The following is a 20,309-nucleotide window of genomic DNA, read 5'->3' as shown; positions in this document are numbered from 1 at the left end:
CAATGCCTTTGTAAACCAGAATATGTTCTCTCAAATTTGTGCATCCAACCTTGAAACCAGCAAACGCCCTACAAAGTGCTCAGCAGGCACTTACCATAAGCAGTGCTAATACAACTGGGAAAAATGTAGTCTGGTGTTTAAGCGCATAAAGACTTTCATGGGTCTGGTGTTGCTTTGCAGTATTTTATTTTTAATTAATATATTATTAAATGGTTAAAAGACACAAGCAACCAATTCCTATAGAGTAGCTAACAGTTATAAGAACAAACTTTTTTTTCCCTTTGTGTTTGGCAGCAGATAGCAAGTTCTGTATTTGTGGGTGGTTTCCAGCAAAATGCTCACCTGAGAGCAGTGACCTGGGGTGCATTGCGGATGAGGTTTGTGTGCACGTGCACTCCTCGTCAGTGGTTAAGCAAACGTAATGCCAGAACAGCAGGGCCTGGTTTTTAAGCACTCCATGTGCTTTTTCACACGCCTTTCTAGGGTGAGACACGGTGAGACAGCTTTCTCCTCGCAGTGCTGCTTTGGTTGTCATGCGCTCGGCTCAAACAGCCATTCGACAGCACGTGGCAGAAGGCCTGGCAGGACCGGGAACAAGGAACAGCCCTTAGGGGACAAACACACACCACGTCAGCGGCCCATGCCCTCAGACTCCGTGTACAGCTGCAAGGAAACAAGGACTGAGGGAGCAGACCTGCGCCCAGGTCACTGACCAGCCGTACGTCACTGCAGCTACGCTCTACAGTTCTGTGGGGTTTGGGCTACGCGAATTAGCGTGCTCTGAACCAAAGACCGTGCGTGCTTTGGGGGACAGCACAGGCCAGCCACCACTTCCCAACAAGCTGCATAGCTGAGAGCATGCTGGGCATGGGTCCCTTCGCCCTGCAGTGTCCTCCAGCAGCCTTTGCCCTCACAAATGCCCTCCAGTTCCTCCTGCCACACCATCAGGCCAGCAACATACTCCCATGCTATAAAAACACAAAAAAAATCAAAAAAACAACAACCCCCCCCACTCTGATGGGCAGTGACACAGCCCTCACACAATTTCAGGCTCTGAAAAAATATATTTAAAAAAAACTATTATCATTTAAGGCTACACGGGTACCACATGGGGCCCCAAGGAGACCAAGGGGCACATGCAAGATTAAACAGCAGTCCCCAGCCCTACTTTAAGTGTCAGCACAACCTTGGGTGACAGTTACTCCAGCAAAGGGAGAGTCAGACCACCTTCCCACCACCTTCCCTACCCACAGCTACCTCCATCACTCTGTAACAGTGCTTAACAGTCCCTCAGAAATGTTTTTCGCCACTGACTGTGGGTTACCTGAAAACCCTGTGGGTTTTTTGGCTTTTTCACATTTTGGCGGGCATTTCTGTTTGCATAGCAGCACTTATGAATGCACCAAACATGCCCCAGTTACCGGTCTGTGGAGCATTTATAGACCTGGTTTTCTAGCATGGCTGAGCTACCTTGCTGCTGGGCACATGCTGCCAAGGTTCACAAGGGTTATGGATCACTCACTGTAGCCCATGAACAAAACAGAGCTATCTTCTTGCAGCAGCAGAGCGTAAAAATTAGGTAGATGAGGTAAAATAGTGTTCCTATTTATGATACGGATGACAGGTAAACAAAAGCCAGCTACATCATTGGTGGTCTTCTTCCTGATGAATCCGCTGTACCTTGGCGGGGGCTGCCCTGGATATCTGTTCCTGAAGGCCAAGTGGTTTAGTGTCAAAAGAAATCCCAGTCTGTTGTGGAGAACACCAGTGTCCCTCACTGAATGGAGTCCTTCAACAACTGTGGCAGAAAAGCCATGATCGGCTGCTATTGCTGGGTCTCCCCACAAGCTGCTCAGCCCCCAGCCCTCTCCTCCAGCTCAGCCCTCTGCACGTCCCGTGCAATAGCGTAACTCTGGAAGACTCAAGTAATAACTTGACGCCTCGAGTGCACCAACACAGTGAGGGCACAGCTACAGGCAGCACGATGGCCTCGCTCACTCCTCGTCCATCCTTTCCACTCCCGCTGCCCGGCTGAGGTGAGCAGGGGGTCAAACACCGGCTGGCTGCGGGGCCAAGCGCCAGAGCCCCGGTCAATCAGGGCACACCAGGCCACGGGACACCGGGACACACAGCCTCTTTGCAGTCATGCTGGAGTCAGGTTTTGTTCTGTGCAAGCAGGTTAGAGCAAGGGGTTTCTCTATAGGATGAGCCAGAGGAGTGTGAAAATGATGCACACGCTGTGCATGTGCGTGAACAGAGCCACGTGTGCTTGTATGTGCGTATATCTGCACCACGGCACACTGTGCCAGGGTGTGCTGCTCTCCCACGTGAAGGTAACAGACCCTGCTGGTAGGACTCTTTCTTCTGAGATAAACCCCTGCTGCCATCTCACCTTTCAAGTCAAAACAGCTCTTTATTTTTTGCTTGCACCCAGTATCCGGTTAGTTCTTATCTTCTCGTGGTCTGAGTTCAGTTGTACAGTTGCATTCCAGCTGTTAAGACCCCTCAGGTTTCGCACGGTATTCCTTAGCTCAGTAAATAAGCATTGTACAAGGAATATCGCTGAGGCTTAGTCCTTGCCATTGCTTGCAGCAGCAGAAGCGTTTAGTAGATGCAGCGTTCAGGCATCGAGGCCTTTTGTAAATGCTCTCCTCCTGAGCTTGAATACTATCTGCATACACCAAAAAGGCAGACCCCTGTCTCTCTTTCTCTGTCTTATTTTTGGTTTCAGGTAGAACTAGTTCTAGATATCAAGTACATTTCCAACACAGAAGAAATGTATAAGATTTTCCTTGGGGATCCTGATGAACATGTTGCGCTTGGATTAAATAAGCCAGAAGCAGGTCCAAATCCTTCAGTTCTATGAAGTCTGGAAATTTCTCTGACTTCTGTGGAGCTCTGTTTTGTATTGCTCACCACCCTTCCCCACCATGTTTTTAATATAGTGGAGGGCTGAAAAGACGTTCCAAGCTCCCAGTTCAAGGCAATGTCTTTCACTGCACTCCAGAGCAAAAGAAAACCAGGCGTCATTTTTCCAAAATTTTTCCTCTAGCAAGGAGGTGTTATAAAGAATTTCCCTTTTTTTATTTGCACTCTATTTTAGTGTAGCACCTATTAAAAATACCTTGCTTATGATGTTAGGGACAGAAGACTGTAAAGTGGAAAAAAATCTTCTGAGTGTGCAAACACAACAGCTATGCAGTTCATTAGTGAGTTGTGCTATCCTACATTCAGTTTACATACGTAAGGAGCACCAGCTTATCTCTTGGTCATGATTATTAAATTAAATGTACTTGAGTCTATGGTAATTATTCCCATCAAGTTTCTGGTATCAAAAGCTTGTTTCAGGCTCTTGACATTTTAATGTACAAAAGCACTACCTGTATAAATCAATATAATCACTCATGCCTTATGCAGAATTTTACCTCCAGCCAATTTTACCTCAAAAGAACAGCACTCACGCTCTGCAGCTAATGTCCTCTCTCCTTGAAATGTAACTGCCTCCCTCGTGACAGTCTGGAGTAGCATTTCTGTGCCAAACTCTTGCAGGGGAATGGAAAAAGGGAATAATTTCTAAATCAGCAAGGGGAATCGGCCAGACAGAATTGTCCACGTTGCAGTCTGGCCATTGTTCACAGATTTATATGACTCTTTGGCCTGAATTCTAAGCTGAGCCCACCAATTCTGTGCAAATTCTAGCTGCTCAGCCTATCTGAAAATCTGGACATTACTGAATGCAAATGGCCAGGACTTTGCTTGTAATGAAGCATTGAAAAGACACCAACAATGGGCTCAGGATTGAGGGGACAGGGGCTTATGAAGAAATATCACTATCATCACCACCACCATATTCTATAACATCAGGGAGATCCTGGAAGGTCCCTGATAACCAGGACTCCAATTTCTTAACAAGTAAGACCACAGTATGAGGCTCTCATCGTCTGAAAACTCGGGGAAAGGAGATTAAATAAAACCCTTTTGAAAGCTAGGAACTTGAACAAGGCAAGGTGAGAAATGTACAGGTTTCCTCAATTTCTTGCAAATAATGAACACTGTGATACGTTGTAATGTGACTGTGATGTGTTGCAATGTGACTGTCGTAGCCTTCAGTGTGGAACAGTGTGAAAACCCAGCCTAGTGGTATCCAGCTCCAGAGTGGCTGGGAAGATTCCCAGTCCTGCTGCTTCTCCTCCGTTCTACTGCACTCCGGATTGCCTGGAGGAGCAGGTCTTTGTTATTGAGGATGTTGTATTGGCTCAGGTTCACGAGCTTGTCAAAATTTTCAGAGGAGTAGATTAGCCTAATGAGGTAATAGGGTGAGCAGTTGTTCTCCAGATTCACTTTGCCTTCTTCCATCTCTGAGACACAGCGCTTTACCCCTGCAGAGAAAGACAAAAGCCATCACAGTGAGAAGCCGTCACTGAATCTGGACAAAAGCCATCACTGAATCTGGAGCACAGAACACATGGTGTTGGAGGGGACTGATCTACTCAGCAGAACTCGCTGTTAAAAACAGCCTCCAGGAAAGAAAGACTGCACCACACCACAGCTTGAAAAAGTCATTCCTGGTCAGCTTTCCCAGCCGCTCCTCCCTCCTACTCCTGCTAAAGCTCAGACCTGGAAATCCCTCAGCAGGGCTGGCAGGAATTGTTATTTTCCCCCTCGTCCTGCCCCTGTAGACAGCCATTCCTGGGCAGCGTGCCCCTGGGTCCACATCCTCTCCCAAACCCTCTGACTCTCAGACAAGCCGCACACCTAGAACACCTTTCAAAATCCGTTATCAGACCTCGATTAGTGGTGACAAGAGAGTATCTGCCAGCTAGAGCGAGTGGACAACTCAGTACATACCAGGAGGCCTTGTGATGCTAACCAGGCAGGACTGCCTGTTGCAGAGTCCAGAGGTGCAGAGGGAACCAAGCACCCTACATCAGCCTCCCACCCTTCAACACCTTCAACTCAGTGTCGGGTTAGCCCAACCTCTTGGAGTTGCCAGCATCCATCCTCCCTGTTAGCTCAATCTTTTTGCTTAAAAGGACACACTAATTACCTCCACGAGGGACTTCAGCACCCTCATGTTTATTCTTCTACAAAATGTTTAGAATTACATTTTTTTCTCCATTTTTCTAACCTATCTTCTTGCAAGAAGTGCCCAAACCACAAATGTATTGTGAGATGACTGCCAGTGGGGCTACAGACTGCCAAGATATTCCTTATGATGTCTACCAGAACCACATGGAAATGACACATCAATTTGGCTTGAGACATAGCAGGTTTTAGTCTAACCTAGAGGTTTCCGGGCAGTGTGATCTCAGGCTGGTGGGCACAGGCTGTCACTAGAAGTGGCTGTATTAAAAATGTCCAAGTTTTGCTGCATTGAGCCTCCCAGTATTCAGAGAGCCATATTATCTGTGCTATCGACATCCAGATACAGCTGCATCTGCCTCAAGCACACAAAAGCAAAGTCTACAGTTGCATCGTAAATGGGCACTTCACAAGCTGGGTCTCTTTTCTAGAATTTAAATAGTTAAAAGCAAGAAAAATAAGAACCGACATTCCACAAGGTGTCTCTCGGCCATCTAGCATTGAAAAGCTCCACTGTTAAACTTGAAATCCACTTAAGCATGTTGCCAAGGCCCCTTCTCCCCCAACCACCCACGTCACTGGCTGGCTGTCAGCTTGATTGATGAATCACCGGCTGCTCAGAGACACGCAGGTGAGCGTCACAGCTCACGAATTTGGGCCTGGAGTGCTGCGAGACTGCAGCAGGTGCTTTGCTCTGCATAATTTCATCCATATTTCATTCAGCGAGACTCCTCAACTCTTGCCTGTTTTACCTGCTAGGCACTGCTCAATGGCCATATCTCACTGCGCATCGCCATTTGGACCATCTTCAAGGGAACAAGCCTAGTTCCCTTTGCTGCTTGTCTCCTCTGTTCATCCATAGTATTTCTAAACATGATTTTATTGGTGTATCTATTACTGCACATATTCTCTGAGCATTGGTGAACATCAGCGCAGAAAAGGAGCTTTACTTCACTTCTTTTGTTGCTGTTCATAACCTACTCCAAATGTTCCCTCAGAGACGTCCATTTTGCTGTGGTCCCAGTACCACGATATAATTTTGGGTAAAGCTGGAAGGAGAATGAATGCTTTGTCTGCTGCGTAAGCAGTAGCGAGGGAGAGCAGCAGTACCCCATGGCCTGACAACTCCAAAGGTGGCGTGTGAGATACCTCAGGGTTTGTTGCTGTAAGGGTTCCAGCACAGAGCAAGGTCTTGGGTTAAGGAAGTCAGATGGCAGAGGCACCAACAAGGCACTGCCTGTCTGATGTTGCAGAGTATCTCACAAGCTGTTGGTAAAACCTAGTCGATGCTGAGGCTCTCTTGGTCTAACATGGCCTTTGCTGCTTCACGCCTGCATTCAAAGAAAACAGCTGAGGGCAGAGCATACTGCACAGGACCTGCTGGGCCCCCACACAGAACCAACCCAACTGTGTATATGTGCCCACAGCAAAGCCATGTCTGTTGTGGAATTCCCTGGAGAAAAGGAGGAAGGTTATGAGCCTTGTTCCCTGGGAAACTGAGGGTCTTGCTGTCTGTTCATCATGTGCACAGGGCTGCCAAACCCATGTGAAAAGCTCTTTAGCAAGTGTGGGACAAGACCCTTCGTGAGCTAACACAGGCTTTCCCTTGTGCACACCACAGACTCACAGCTTTTCTGGCAGCTCCTTCTGTTTACTGTCTTGTAGTAAAGTGAGCAGTGTCCTTCTGCCACAATGCTTGTACCAACACCATCTAATGGCTAGGCCAAGGCAGGACTATCAGTAACTTCTATGCTTCTTACCCTTATGCCAGCTAAACATTGCATTCCCTACACCTCCTACTATTTATTTTTCTGAACATGTTCACAACAGCTTGATCCAGCTGTCAGCAGCTGTGTGCCCATTCCTTCTGCTCTGACTCTTGGGCCACAAACATCATTATTATTATTGCTGGAGAGACTTGCTAATTCTCTCCATCTAAACGGTGGTTGGCCAAAGTCATGAGAGTGTGGGAGAAGCAACCAGTGCCCAGCCTGCTTGATTACTCCTAGGTCTTAAACTGACAGGGGGAAGGTGAGGGAGAATCAGTTGGCAAATGTCCTCACAGTCTCTTCTAGATCAAGGACGAATTCTGGCCCTACCTTTTCCCCAACATCTTACCATTGCAGGTGCTGTCTTCTCCAGTACGCCCTGCAGTGTGAGTTTTGCCTTAGAGCCTTATTCTGTCCTGTGTCTCACTCAACATCACTAAGCCTGCTGTGGTTTCCTAACCTGCCTCTTGAGCAGTACGTGGAGGCTAATCAGCAGAGACATGGATCTGCCTCAGCTGCCTCTGTTGCGTCATGATTTACTGGGTGAGAGATACAGTTTCACTTAGTATATGGGGAATATAATCCTGGTTTTGGTGGGAAGGCGAACATAATTAGATTAACAGGAGAAGAGTTGACACCTCCTTCTCCTTTACCATGCCATGGTGGAAACTCGTGTGCTTTGAGCTGAATCCCATAGCCTAAACCTGGCCTGACAGATCAGTGGGCATGCTCATTTATAGCCCAATGGAAGAGGCAAATAGACACGTATTATTGTGATGGGTAGGAGACAGGATGGTCTCACCCACACAAAGGCTGTACCCTCACTTAAAATTGTTGCTACAAAGGAAAAATAAGATCCATGCTATGGAAAGACAAATGGCCCGAACTCAATTAGAAAGCATAATTTTGTTGACAGAACTTACCAGGCTCCTTGAATTCCTTAAAGGTGTCATTCACCAGGGGGAAATGGATTACTATGGGTGCTCTGGGGTCCTCTGCATCCAAAAACACGTAACATTCCTTCGGGTTCTTCTCTTCTTCTTTACTTAGCTCCACTTTGGGGAATGGGATTTTTTGTATCTTGCAATATTTGTATGTCATCTCTAATTGCTGTGGACACAGAATGTCATTGCCTTAATGCTAACAATAAGACAAGAATCAGGTTTACTGAGGTGTCATAGAAATATTATGGCAACTTAATTCAGTCCCTAGAATCATTCTGCGATGAATGTGTAGTCCAAAGGAGCCACAATATAATGCTACTTTCTGCCACCACTCACCACAAGTCAGAAGATGCTTCTTATTACCCTATAATGTTTTTTACAGCTAGAGGGAATGACCAAAAGCCTCACTTAGAATTTATCATGAGGACAGACCAGGAGAGATCAAGGTCATGTCTCCAGCAACCAGTTGTTACGGCAATTCCCTGAGGATCCTGGGAAGTGTATGCTGTGATCCACTACAGAGAAAAGAGCCTAACAGTTTCTATAATTCTGGTCTTGAAGGAAGTTTCTTTCCCCCTCCAAGATATGGTGACTGGTTTGCTCTTGAGTATATGATCAAGACTTAGACAGCCACTTACTTAAAAGCTTTAATAACACAAGGATAGTTTCACCAGGGCTGCAAGGAGCAGAGCATGTTAATCTTCTCACCTTGAACACATTTCCCAAACCATAGTCAAGGGAGATAATGACATCTACATTCCTCTCTGGCTTGAAAAGTGCTGCACCACTGGTGTTGATGAAATAGCCAACATCTATCAGGCAAAGATACTTCTGCAGCGGTGTCAGACTGTTAGGGAAAGAGTCCAGCACAGTGTCTAAAAAACATTTTGCATATAGTTAGTGGAGCATTGGTAGGAAAGAATTCAGTAATTCTGTCTGTGCTGCATCTTAAGGGTAGCCCCGCGGTTGCCCTCAAGACCAGGCTCACCTCCCTCCATAATGTGAGCCCACAAACATGGCCCCAGGAGCACGGCCTCCCAACTGCACATCTGCGCACATCTGGCCTGTCACCACAGTCCTGCAGGCACACTCACAAAGGCAGGCCATGAGACAGCTAGGCAGAGGGCAGGTGAGACACAGACTCCACTGGTCTCACAGCTGCTCTGGGGAGTGATTTGTCACAGAATACAGATTTACCTGATTTTTTTTTTCTCCTAAGAAGCAGGAAATATGCAATCAACAAAAGCAATTTCACAGTGTAGCAACAAATCAAACAGTATTTTGTATTTTATCATATCCTTACATTAATGCCAAAAGGAGCCAAAAGAGGACTGTACCAACTGGCAAGTGGAGATCTAAAGCCAGTTGATGATAGTGAGACTCTTATTTCTCTGCTAGCAACTGCACCAGCCTGCCCTGTAGACAGCGAGCCCACTACTGTTCCTCTGGTACCGTTTCTAGTCCCACAGAATAAGAAACTTTTTTCCATGGTTTTAAATATCAAAATAACGGCTTAGAAGTGTTCCTCAAGTTCGCAAAATGAGGTAGCAAAGTCCAGAGCAGACTCCTGGAGCCTTAAATCACTTGTGCTTTCTTATTCTAAGAAACTGTTGATCACAGAAATATTGCAGGTAAGTTCCAGCATTTCACTTCTTTCAGTCTTTCTGCCTCCTTGGCCTCATTCTGTAGTGTTGATTTAAACTGCGCAGAATAAATCCAGCCTGTTCCATAGCATGGAATGTTTGACAGCAGCTTGAAGCAATAACTCATATTTTTTTCCATTCCCTCACTGTCAGGTCTTTATAATATTATTTGCTTCTTTTAGCATTCACAGCTGCTGGGAATTCACAGATTCTGCTGTAATGACAGACATTTGCTTGCAGTCCCTCACAGAAGAAACAGAGCGTACTTTTTAGTTTTATTTGGCCTGGTGAACATTTCAGTTGAAATTCCATTACCTCTATTGTCTTATAATGGAGATGGAACTGTGCAGCATTTATTCATGGCTGGATATGTGAATCAGAAGTAGGCATTTCCCTGGGAGAGTCTTTTCTTCCATCCCACACCCAGAAAGGGACTTTAAAGAAGTCCTGCCTCACAAATTCCCTTGAAAGCATGAACCCTGCTGTAAATGCATTGCACTAATTGCAGGCTTTGAGTTCTCAGATTTATCACTATGAAAATTAGGCTTTTCATATAGCATTTAAAGTCTTGTTTTAATGTGTCAGATAGATAACCTGAGCTGCAGGGAAGCCTTTAAAACACAGCTACCTTCCGGAGACTTCACCTACCACGAGACTATCATTTCTACTCAGAGCTGGCATCTTGTCTTGCTCCTATAGATGGATCCATACTTGGCTTTAGCTTGGTCTCATGCAGGCAGCCAAAAGAGGATACAAAATATGCTAATTTTTCCTACTCCAGAATTTGAGTTTCCCTTTTCCCACTCCAGACTTCATGCTTTCCACTTATTTTACTTTGTTCATAGAATATCTACCCTGAAGTAGTCTTTAGTGCCTGTGCTCTCTTCCTCCAAATCCTCCTTGAAATCTGTTCCTACCCATTTGCCTTTACAAAATTGCTAGTCAGCAAATGTGAGCAAAATTTTTTTTTAACATTTACTGACTGACAATTTTATCCTTCATCCACCTTCTTTAGCTACTCGCTTGCCCCTTCTCTCACCCACCCTGCTTATGTTACTTGTTTTCTCCTTCTCTCACTTGTTTTCTTAGAGCAGACTCTTTTAGGACCTGGACTTTTTGCTTACTGAACATTTCAAAAGTATTTAGCACACTGTGGTCTCTGCCTTCATGCACAAAAAGGCTCCACCATCTCTTGCCATCATCAGCAAACCATGTAGCGATGGCAGCCAGGGACAAAAAGTGGCAGAACTTGCATGAAACAGCAGAGAGAAAACACAAGCTGCCAAAGAGAAGGACTCAGAGGAGGCAGAGAAAATGTGTTTCCTTGCTGAAATCCAATTAACCTTAATAGTGTGGAGTCCTCCCACACTGCTTACCTTCTCATGGAATAAACAAGGACTCTGGGACTACAGGAAGATTTGTGAAGCACAAAACCTCAGCTCCATCACCCTGCTGTCATTTCACAGATTGTTTCATAGATTTTCAGGTAAAGCTATTATGACTGTTTACTTTGCCTGCCTGCAGAGCACAGGCCATAGAAAACCTCTGTTTAATTTATACATCAAGTTTACACATTCTCTTTCTTTAATATATACAATCTAAACCTACGTGGTTTTAACTTTCTGTTGTTGGATCTTGGTATTTCTGTTTCTGAAACGTTAAAGAGAGGTCTCTGGATGGATAAAACGTCAAGTAGAAACACCACACATGTGGGCAACCACATGCTTGCAGCCAGTCCTTTCCTTCATCTGATCCACAAAATAACCTGCTATTTCATGCTTCCAGTGTTACCTTTGTTTCTTGACCTCAAAAGATTCTACCCTTCCTGAATCTTTTGACTACTGTACCTATGCAGAATGACAAAATGCCTGTAGAAAAGCATGCTTTGATGCAAGTTACAAATATCTTCAGGAGAAGAGTGACCCATGGACTAGTTCATTTTAACCTGTTACCCTAAAGAAACAGACACCATGAACATTGTACCATCTCAACAGATTTCCAAACCCTGAGAAAATATCTCTAAACGTGAAATCTCCAAAGACAAAAAAAAAAAAATCTGAGATGTTACCTGCACAGTGCAGCTAACTCTTTGTTGCAGTTACCTTTCCATTCAATAAATTTTTTCTGATGGCTATAGTCCTTATGAAATTCTAAGCCTCTCAGGAAGTTATGAGACTTTCCCAGTAGTGGACGCTTGGTCATAATGTCCTGAAACATTTCATACAACTTCCCTGACAAACAAGATGGAGGCTCGATGACAGTGACATCATCCTCAGGGGAATGTTTTTCTGAAATAGAGAAGGAACTGTGAGAAAAACCATCGTCAATCTGTTCTGCTGAGCAGCTTTTCTGGCTACCTGTCCTTGCTGTCTTCCTGTGGGTCCTTGTTTCTTGCAGGCTGCTTGAAAACATATGCACATAGCCAATTCCATTTAAACAAAGAGATATTTGGTTTTGTTTAAAGCAAGCACGGCTTTTGTCTTTTACTCTTTCAAATGACACACTGGTTTTGTACTTTTGCCTACTACTAAATGCTACCCTCCTCATTTGCAGTCATGGGAGGAGTCATTTAACAGACCATGAGCAAATTTTAAACGAAAAACATTTGTAACTAGCATGAAGTATGTCTCTGAATTAAAAATTCAAATAAAATAAAATAAAATAAATTTAAAACATCACACAGTGATCATTCTGATACAGGTGAAAATCATGCTGGAAGATCCACAGTGAGGCAAAGCAACATATAGCAACTTATGGAGACGACATGAGAGATTATTCACAAACAGTAGCAATAGTGTATCTTTCTTAATCCTCTCTTGAATAGGAAGCACTGTCTAATCAAAAATAAATACTAATTTTGAAACTCTTACCTATATCTACCATATCTTTTGCCCATCGTTCCCAGAATTCATTTGAATTTGAGGACCAGTACAAGCCATCCAGCAAATTCCTAGTAAAGATGTTTGTCCAAAGACCTGCAAGTCAAACCACATGGGAAAAATACTGCACCACCACATGTTAACTACTGACTATTACAAGCATCCATGCTACATATTATTGGCCCACACAAACTTGTGCTGTCATGACACAGCTTAAGCAGTAGGTCTCACAGAGTTCAAACATGATGGTGTCACCACTTCAGTGTTCTTTCTCAAGAGATAACTACACACAGATCATTCACCATATAGTAAAGGGTAACAAAATACAAGGCATCAGTCACCCAAATGATCTTTCAGAGTGTTTACTTTATACTTGTGAAAGAAAGCAGGCTTTGAAAGCACAGTGAAGCCGTACAAGCATAAAGCCCTTCTTTAAACAGATTTATTATTTGAATTGATCTAAGACCCATTTTTTCCTTTCAGGCATGTTTTATTTCTGTGGAGTTCAGCTGGTCCAGGATCAAAATAGAATTGGCTCCATATGTGAGTTTGCTTTTGGAAAAGAAAGAATTATCCTTTGTCATTAAGCCCCATGCCAGGTACTCACATGAAGAACAAATTCAAACTCTCGCAGATTTCACAGTGAAAGAAATACGATTTTTGTCTCCACTGGACCCCTGTTTTTGGTATCAAAAGCTAAAATTCTGACAAGGATTTAAAATCTGCCTGGTGCAGATGGATTCCTCTGACTAGCTGCTTTTCCCCTTTTCTTTGCCTTTCAAGGCCATACAGCCACTCAAAACAGCTGATGGAGGTTAAAAGGGCTTCCTTCATCCTTATGGGTGGGGAAGATTAGTGACATCATTCTCAACCCACAAAGCTCAGCTGGTTGTCACCTTTGTGGGTTGTTTTAGATGAGTTATATTTTATTTTCAGCTCCTTCCAATTCCACCGCAGCAATGCATTGCCTAGAAATACAGTTGACGATGTTGAAGAGTTGATGACTGGTCAGGGAAGAAAGGCTTATTATTTCCCCAACCTGCCTTCTTCACCTTCTTCTTTGGTTCAGAAAATGGGAAGGGGAACTTCGCATGCTGCAACTTTCCCAAATCTGACCAAGTTAAAAGGGAGGACAGCAGGAAAGAGCAGCGGTGTGCAAAAGAGGTAAAAAGCCCATTGAATCAAGACCTAGAGCAGACCTGCTGACAAAGAGTGTTGTACACAGACCAATGGCTAGCTAGCACCATGCTTTCTACCATGCTGTGATTAACTATATTGCACTGCTAGGTCACCTTCCAGATAGCAGATCCGAGATTCTGGCAGCTTCTTCACTCGCCTTCCCATGAAGAACTCACTGTCAAAATATTCTGAAGGAATGGAGGCTCCATATTTTGGTATGGCCACCTCGTAAGGAGAGAAGTTCGTCCACTCTACAAAAGAATTGACACATGGCATGTTTAGAGTGACAAAAATAAGAAAACAAAACCTTCCCCTGTGGATCACGCTATCCACAAGCTCCATGGATCTTGCTTGTCTCAGCAGCTCTGTACTATCGGTAGCTTTGTATTGCAAACTACACTGTCTAGTTCCATAAAAACTGAGAGATAATTTGCATACAAAAGGAACTAGGTTTTTCACCTCAGAAAGAGTCTAACATTAGCTTCAAAAGCTTAGATTTGTTTTTCTATAGAAAGATTCTGGGATCCCACTTGCCTCTGTAAATCAAAAGCATCAAATGTATAACATGCAAGCGTGATCCAACCTGCAAGGAATGACCGGCATGAAACCTCTACTAACACAAACCTGTCAGTCTACACGATACAACAAAGCAGCCTGAAGACACATCAGCTCCAAACTAGAAAGTATCACAGTGTGGGCATGCCCATGCAGTTTCCTGACCCAAGCTGTCCCGTACAGGTATAGCAGTAGAAGAATAGCTATAAACTTAACCAAACGTAAGCACTGTTTTTTTTCTTTCCAGTATCTGCTCATTTTAATACCTTTTGTTGAATGTAGCCTGTGTCCATTTAAAGGGTGTCATATCACACCCATCATAGCAATCATACCCCACTCTGTTTTCATACCCTCATCAGTGCAGTATTTAGGGAAGTGACAATTACATTTCACAGCACCTCTACAAACTAAGGAACCATCAAAACCATTTCACAGGTGAGGAACTGAGGCAGAAAAAGATCACATGATTTTCCCTCACTAACTCACAACGTCTGGGGCAAAACTAGAACTTCAGCCCAGATCTTCACAAATGCCCTGTTTGTGCCTGAGGATGTTATCAAGCAGATCTGCTCTTTCTAATCAATATCCAGCAGTTCGCAAAAAAAGACAAACATTTTATTGAAAGATGAATATGGAGCCAGGGCAAGCAACAGATGTATTCCCCTTTTATTCTCCACACACAAGCACCCTCCCTCCAAATTCTCTTGAGTCTCTACTGAAAGTCAGTAGAAACCCTAGGAATACTCACCTCTAAATTTGAAAGTACCGAACTTTTCCTCTTTCACATTGAGGACTGCATAGAAGGGCAAGGGGTTTTGTCCATACTCCAATGCCTTGCGCTGGTCTGTGAGTTTGTACTTTCTTGGCTAACCAAAGAGATTAAAAAGTCACAGTGAACCTCTGGAAGAGGATAAGGCAAAAACACTGACACAATCTACCTGGGTACAGATATGCAACAGACGTTTTACAATCCAGAGTAATCTGTGAGTCACATTTTTATGAAAGACCTCTTCCTTCGTGTTCCTGCACTTTCCTCCCTGGTTGCCTGTTTGATACATAGTAAGCTCTTCACTAATATCTAAGTGCCTTGATTGCCTGCATCCCACAGATCTTTACTAAGGCTGAAACCAATGCTCACATGAGAACAAATTAGTCTAGCTCCTAAATGTCCAACTGCAAACAGACTTTAAAAGACCTGACTGTTCAGGGGGGATTGCACAGTTCTTTCTGAAAGTTTGTCTGCTGAAGTTGCTAGCTGTTGGGCACCCTAATACAGAGGCACCTTCAAACCATTAGCTGCCCTGGAAAATCCTGGCTATAAGATCCTCTGTCATTGTTTACAAAACACTGGGATGCCTCAGTCACTTTGGATTTGATCCACACATTACATCATGCCCTCAAAGAGTAAAGCGCTAAAGAAAATGAGTGGATGTTTCCCAGATGTGTGGCAGGACCATGTACATACCCGTTCATGTAAGAACATTTCCTGAACAAGTGACCACAGAGTTGTAAAAGATGACACATGTCCTGCTTTTGCCCTTTCAGCTAGTTCCTTGTGATAATACTTCAGATGGTCTATAGACATAAGGTTGAGCTTGCATTTTGTCACTTGTTCTTTTACTGCCTTAAGCGGCCCCTCCAGAGTCTTCTGTGACCAGTCGGCATGCTCATACAGGTCTGCTAGGGTCCTAAAGAACAGAAATGTGAGAAAGTCATCCATTTATTTGAATGATTTTGGAAAATCACTACATTTACCCAGCTGCTTTCATCAAAGAAGAGAATCAGTAAACCTAAACCGAAATTATGATCGAGAACTAACAGTAATAGCTTTACCAGGGAATTACGTTCACTTATTAACAATGTAAGACAGAGATGCATCTCTCTCACTGTGTGGAAAGGTAGTGTCACAGTCTTTCAAATACAAATCTCATTTTCTATACGCACCATGTCGAGCCAGAAGCCCCAGTGAGATATGTAACACAGTCCAACAGATTTAGCTTCTGAAGAGCTAAGAGGTGGCCATACATAGCTGACATTGCTCTGAGGCCTCCACCTGTTGCCATAACAGCTATTACTGGGACCTGTTCAAAACATAATATATCTTCAAAAAGTTACTCACATACTTGGAAAAGTCTAATTACAGCTCTTATAATTTCCTCAGCAGACTTCATTGGAAGACAATGAAATTAAATCAATATTCAGCCAGCCTTCATCAGTACCTTATTTAAATTAACCTCCAGATACTCAGTGGGTTCCCTTAACCCCAAAGCTTGGATGTGTTTGAACATGCAGTGATTGATTCTAACCTTCATTCCTCCCTCACTTTGTTTTTTATTATTGGAATTGCAATGATTAATAACAGATAATAATATCATTTTATTATAAATAACAAAAAATGCAATAAATCTAATTAAGAATGGATTCAGTGAAGTCCTGAGCAGAGTTCAGAAAAAATATATTAAACAAACAAAATGATTATTTGGACCGCATCCATTTAACAAATGTAATTCCAGCAAGAAAATAAATGTTCACTTCAAAATTCACCCTGGATCTTGGCAACAAAACATACTTCAGCTGGAGCTTGTTATAAAATAGTCTTTCTTCACCCTAAAGAATTTTGCCTCTTTCTGAAAAGTGTTCTGAAAATGAAAAAAAGGTAAGGCTAGAGAAGGGAAATCACGATGATTTCATAAATATCTACATGAGGCGAATTTCAAATACTCCTGTTTTCCTACTTGGTTTGGGTTGTCTGGCTAGGCTGTGTCTAATACAATGTACCAATGCCTCATATCTTGCTGATCTGCTGCATCACACTGTTGGAAACTCTGGCTTTGAAGAGTGGTATATTATGTCCTTGGGAATTTGACCCATTGAAAAGAATGGAGGCATAAATAGCTGAACTGAAATTTTAGATGAGTATGGGGTATCCCACACTGAGAATTTCTGTTCTGATGCCATTCAAATCAATGCATTTGTCATCAACATGCAAAAACTACTAGAATTTTTGTGGAGAGCTGTGTCAATCCTAATTCAATAGACCCACAACCAGTGGTTGGATTCCAACTCACAGACCTCGTGTCCATGTAGATCTCTTTCCAGATGAAGAACCCTTTTCAGGGCACTGGCAACCACTCTCCTCCTTTTGTGCAAGAATTCTTGCTCTTCTCGGCACAGATCATACCCTAAGCGCACATCTAGTTTTTCTGTGCTGAAACATAAATAAATCCAGAGGCACAGGATTGGTGTATATGTATATGGATCTATTTTCAGCAACTGCAGTCTACCGAATATCATAAAAAATAATGATTCACTGTTCAGATTTAGAGACAGAAATACACTTCCAGTTTCAAAGGAATCAACTGCTTTGCTTCTGTGTGGTCTCTTTTTTTTCTGGTGTTTCAGTGTGAGTTTTACTGCCAGCAAAGGATAGCAAATATGAAAAAAGAAAGGCTTCTCTGTGTCTTTCAGTAGCTTTGTAAGCTGAATCTTTTCTATTTCTGCTTCATATCTTGTCTGAGCAAGGAGTGACTTAAGCCTAACCAGGTCTTCCATGGGGATTTGTACCACAGTTTCATACATATTAAAATGAAAAAGAGATTAAAATAATTTTGTTTATTTGTTGTCTGTCTATTAGTTTTCTGTCTCATTTTAGGGTGTAACATTTCATCTTCCCTAGCTTGTGCTTATTTCTGTTGATATCACCAGAGCCACAAATCTATTTTCTTAAGAATAGCTGTGTGGTTTGAGTAATGTATGGACTCTGGATGTCTTGCTTATTTCAAATTCCCTTTCCCCTCTGCCTTCTTCCGGCTTCTGCGTCCCTTTTGAAGAAGCCTCCAATCTCAGTCTTTGGTTCTTCGACGCAGAGGACACTCGGTGACTAAGTTTCTCACTGTTTCAAATCCTCATAATTTTTGTTTTTCATCTTGGCGTGACTCTTTTGCCCCAAGGACATTTAACTTTGATCTGTTGTGGTGACTCTTTAATGGTGACTTCACTATTGTCATATTTTGCCCCGTCTTGTGCATTCCTTTTATCTAAATAAAGGATACTCTGTTCTGGAATTCACAGTTCAAAGAGCAATAAAACCTTTAGAGAAAAAGGCAGTCCTCTTACCAATCATCTAGCTGGAGGTACAACTGCAGTGGCACATTCTGTAAACAAAGAAACAAGAGCAGGAACGTGAATGACTGGGAAAAAGAGAAGTTTTGAAATCCAGATCTTCAGTGCCTCCTGGAATGCCCCACCACTACCACCCTGCATATGTTTTTTTGGAAAACACTAGCAGCAAAGAGAAGCAAAGCAACTAAACACTAAACATATTGTACAGAGAAGCAAAAGAGGCAGGAGGAGCTGAAATGGCTAGATGAATGGGCTGTGAAACAGCATCTCTTCCTCACTGTGAATATACCTCCATGAACCATCCTAATCCAGCAGCAGTATCACATTGCCATCCTCCTGTTCTTGAGGATGAAGTACAGCAGCCAGATAAAGACAGCGATAGAATAGGAAACACAAGTCACCACATCCTTCCAAAAAGCTACCTACTAGAGGTAAAGGAGAGTCCAAATAGAGAGGTGGGGAATCACCAGTGGTGAAACAGACATTCATTCTCCCTTCTCTCTATGGGAAAGGCTGCTGAGAAATTCTCCTCCTCCTATTTTTGCCTCTCACTTCCTGCAAAGTCTGGCTACTGTTAACAGATTCATCTGGCCACACAGCAGCGTTACTACTGCTTTTAAAGCAACTTAGAGTTGTATCTGTCCACCAGTTACCCTCATGACTGTACACATAGAAGAATGTGATAGAATTGTTCTCCGAGGGTAAGGTTCAATTCATCTAACTTTAGCCTTCTAAAATTTAGGTATAAAGACTGAACTAGCCACCCAGGCTTGACAAAGATCAGTGGGGCATCCTAAAGCCTTGCTAGGGATATTGAATATTGTCCTTTAACTGTGTAAGCACAGCAGAGGTTTGTCAGAAATGCATATAAAACTGGCCAGTATGAATTCCCAGTTATTAATCTTATTGACAGAAAATTGATATTTCTCTGAGAAAACTAACCTTTTTCACAGAAAACTTGTATTTGCACGAACTTGTCACTCAGACTTACTAATTGATTTTTTTTTATAATGCTTTGGTGTTAAATACTGAGGCTTACTCTACTCTTCTCTCCAAAAGATCATTTAAATGGTGAAGCACTTACACGTCTTACAGGGAGGGTTACTTTCACTGTATGTCCAACAGGGAGAAATTTCATTGGTACTGTTAAGGTGTCACTTAAATTGCTGTTGACATCTTCCTTATCAGAAACTTTCTACAGAGAACAAAAAACAAGGGGTTTTTTTATTCCCAGAACAGAAACAATCCTGTTCTTTACTGTTTTGGTGACACTGGAAATAAGCAAGCAGTACGAACGGTGATATTGTACAGCGCCCATTACCTGCAGCCTGACTTTTAGAACTGGCTCCCAAGCCTTCACGCAATGGAAGTAGAAAGTATCTCTGTCCTCTGTCGTTTTCTGTGTTCCCTCATGAGATGCAGGCACCGTAAGCACAAGATTTACACCCTCTAGTGAAAACAGATTTGTTTAGAGAATAACACCGCTGTTCAGGCAAATAGCTAACAAAGTTGGCAAACTTTCTGCTGGAGTCCTTCTTATGGTAACTCCTCCGTAAGCTGCCACACTGGCAAGACTCCTACAGCACAGGAACTGGTACTCCTGCCTTTACCCCATAGCCTGGAGTGCTCCCAGAGCAGCACTCTCTCACATTTCCACCAGCAAAGTTTACTATGTCCAAACCTGATAGCTTCAAGGAAAACACAGAGATCAGTATTACAATGGGAGTCTTCAGAAAATTCTTAGTCATCTCTGTATCCTAATGACTATGATAAGGTCAATTTGGTCATGTCCTTGCTTCACAGAGAAATCAGCATACCTCTCAAATATTTTCTGCTTTCATTAATGTCCACTTGCACTTTCAAGCAGCAAACTTCACGGGACTGTAAAAGATAGGAGTGGAAAAGTGTGAAGATAGCAAATGCCACCTTTGCAGCAAGCAACAAGACGTCATGCAGTCAACCATTACATATAATATAGAGACAACTAAGCTAGTCTCAGTGCTGGAAGCAATCCAGTTGCACAAGAGTAAATTCAGAGCTCATTATCCCAGGACGGTAGCCCAGTTACACTGCTTCAGAACTAGCTTGTCCATGCAGTGGTGCATTGCCAGAAGTGGTTATACCGATCCAAGTTAT

General features: G+C 43.1%; 1 protein-coding gene across 2 annotated transcripts in view; it reads right to left on the bottom strand.

Moving 5' to 3' along the window:
* Positions 1 to 239: 239 nt before the first annotated feature.
* The window catches only part of LOC104328175 (cytosolic phospholipase A2 beta), a 56,399-nt gene continuing 36,329 nt past the window's right edge, over positions 240 to 20,309 (bottom strand). For both annotated transcript variants that reach the window (XM_075427394.1, XM_075427395.1), the window contains 14 exons: positions 19,991 to 20,054; positions 19,495 to 19,622; positions 19,258 to 19,368; positions 18,168 to 18,205; positions 17,124 to 17,259; positions 15,996 to 16,132; positions 15,517 to 15,739; positions 14,800 to 14,917; positions 13,610 to 13,747; positions 12,309 to 12,413; positions 11,541 to 11,726; positions 8,504 to 8,670; positions 7,775 to 7,961; positions 240 to 4,379 (listed from right to left, as the gene is read on the bottom strand). In XM_075427394.1, the coding sequence (XP_075283509.1) occupies positions 4,135 to 4,379; positions 7,775 to 7,961; positions 8,504 to 8,670; positions 11,541 to 11,726; positions 12,309 to 12,413; positions 13,610 to 13,747; positions 14,800 to 14,917; positions 15,517 to 15,739; positions 15,996 to 16,132; positions 17,124 to 17,259; positions 18,168 to 18,205; positions 19,258 to 19,368; positions 19,495 to 19,622; positions 19,991 to 20,054 (1,983 nt within the window). In that variant the 3' untranslated portion in view covers positions 240 to 4,134. The remainder of the gene's footprint in view (positions 4,380 to 7,774; positions 7,962 to 8,503; positions 8,671 to 11,540; positions 11,727 to 12,308; positions 12,414 to 13,609; positions 13,748 to 14,799; positions 14,918 to 15,516; positions 15,740 to 15,995; positions 16,133 to 17,123; positions 17,260 to 18,167; positions 18,206 to 19,257; positions 19,369 to 19,494; positions 19,623 to 19,990; positions 20,055 to 20,309) is intronic.

This window comes from Opisthocomus hoazin, chromosome 7, assembly GCF_030867145.1.
Source record: "Opisthocomus hoazin isolate bOpiHoa1 chromosome 7, bOpiHoa1.hap1, whole genome shotgun sequence".
Classification (NCBI taxonomy): Eukaryota; Metazoa; Chordata; class Aves; order Opisthocomiformes; family Opisthocomidae; genus Opisthocomus; species Opisthocomus hoazin.
This window is presented reverse-complemented; position numbering and strand designations above follow the sequence as displayed.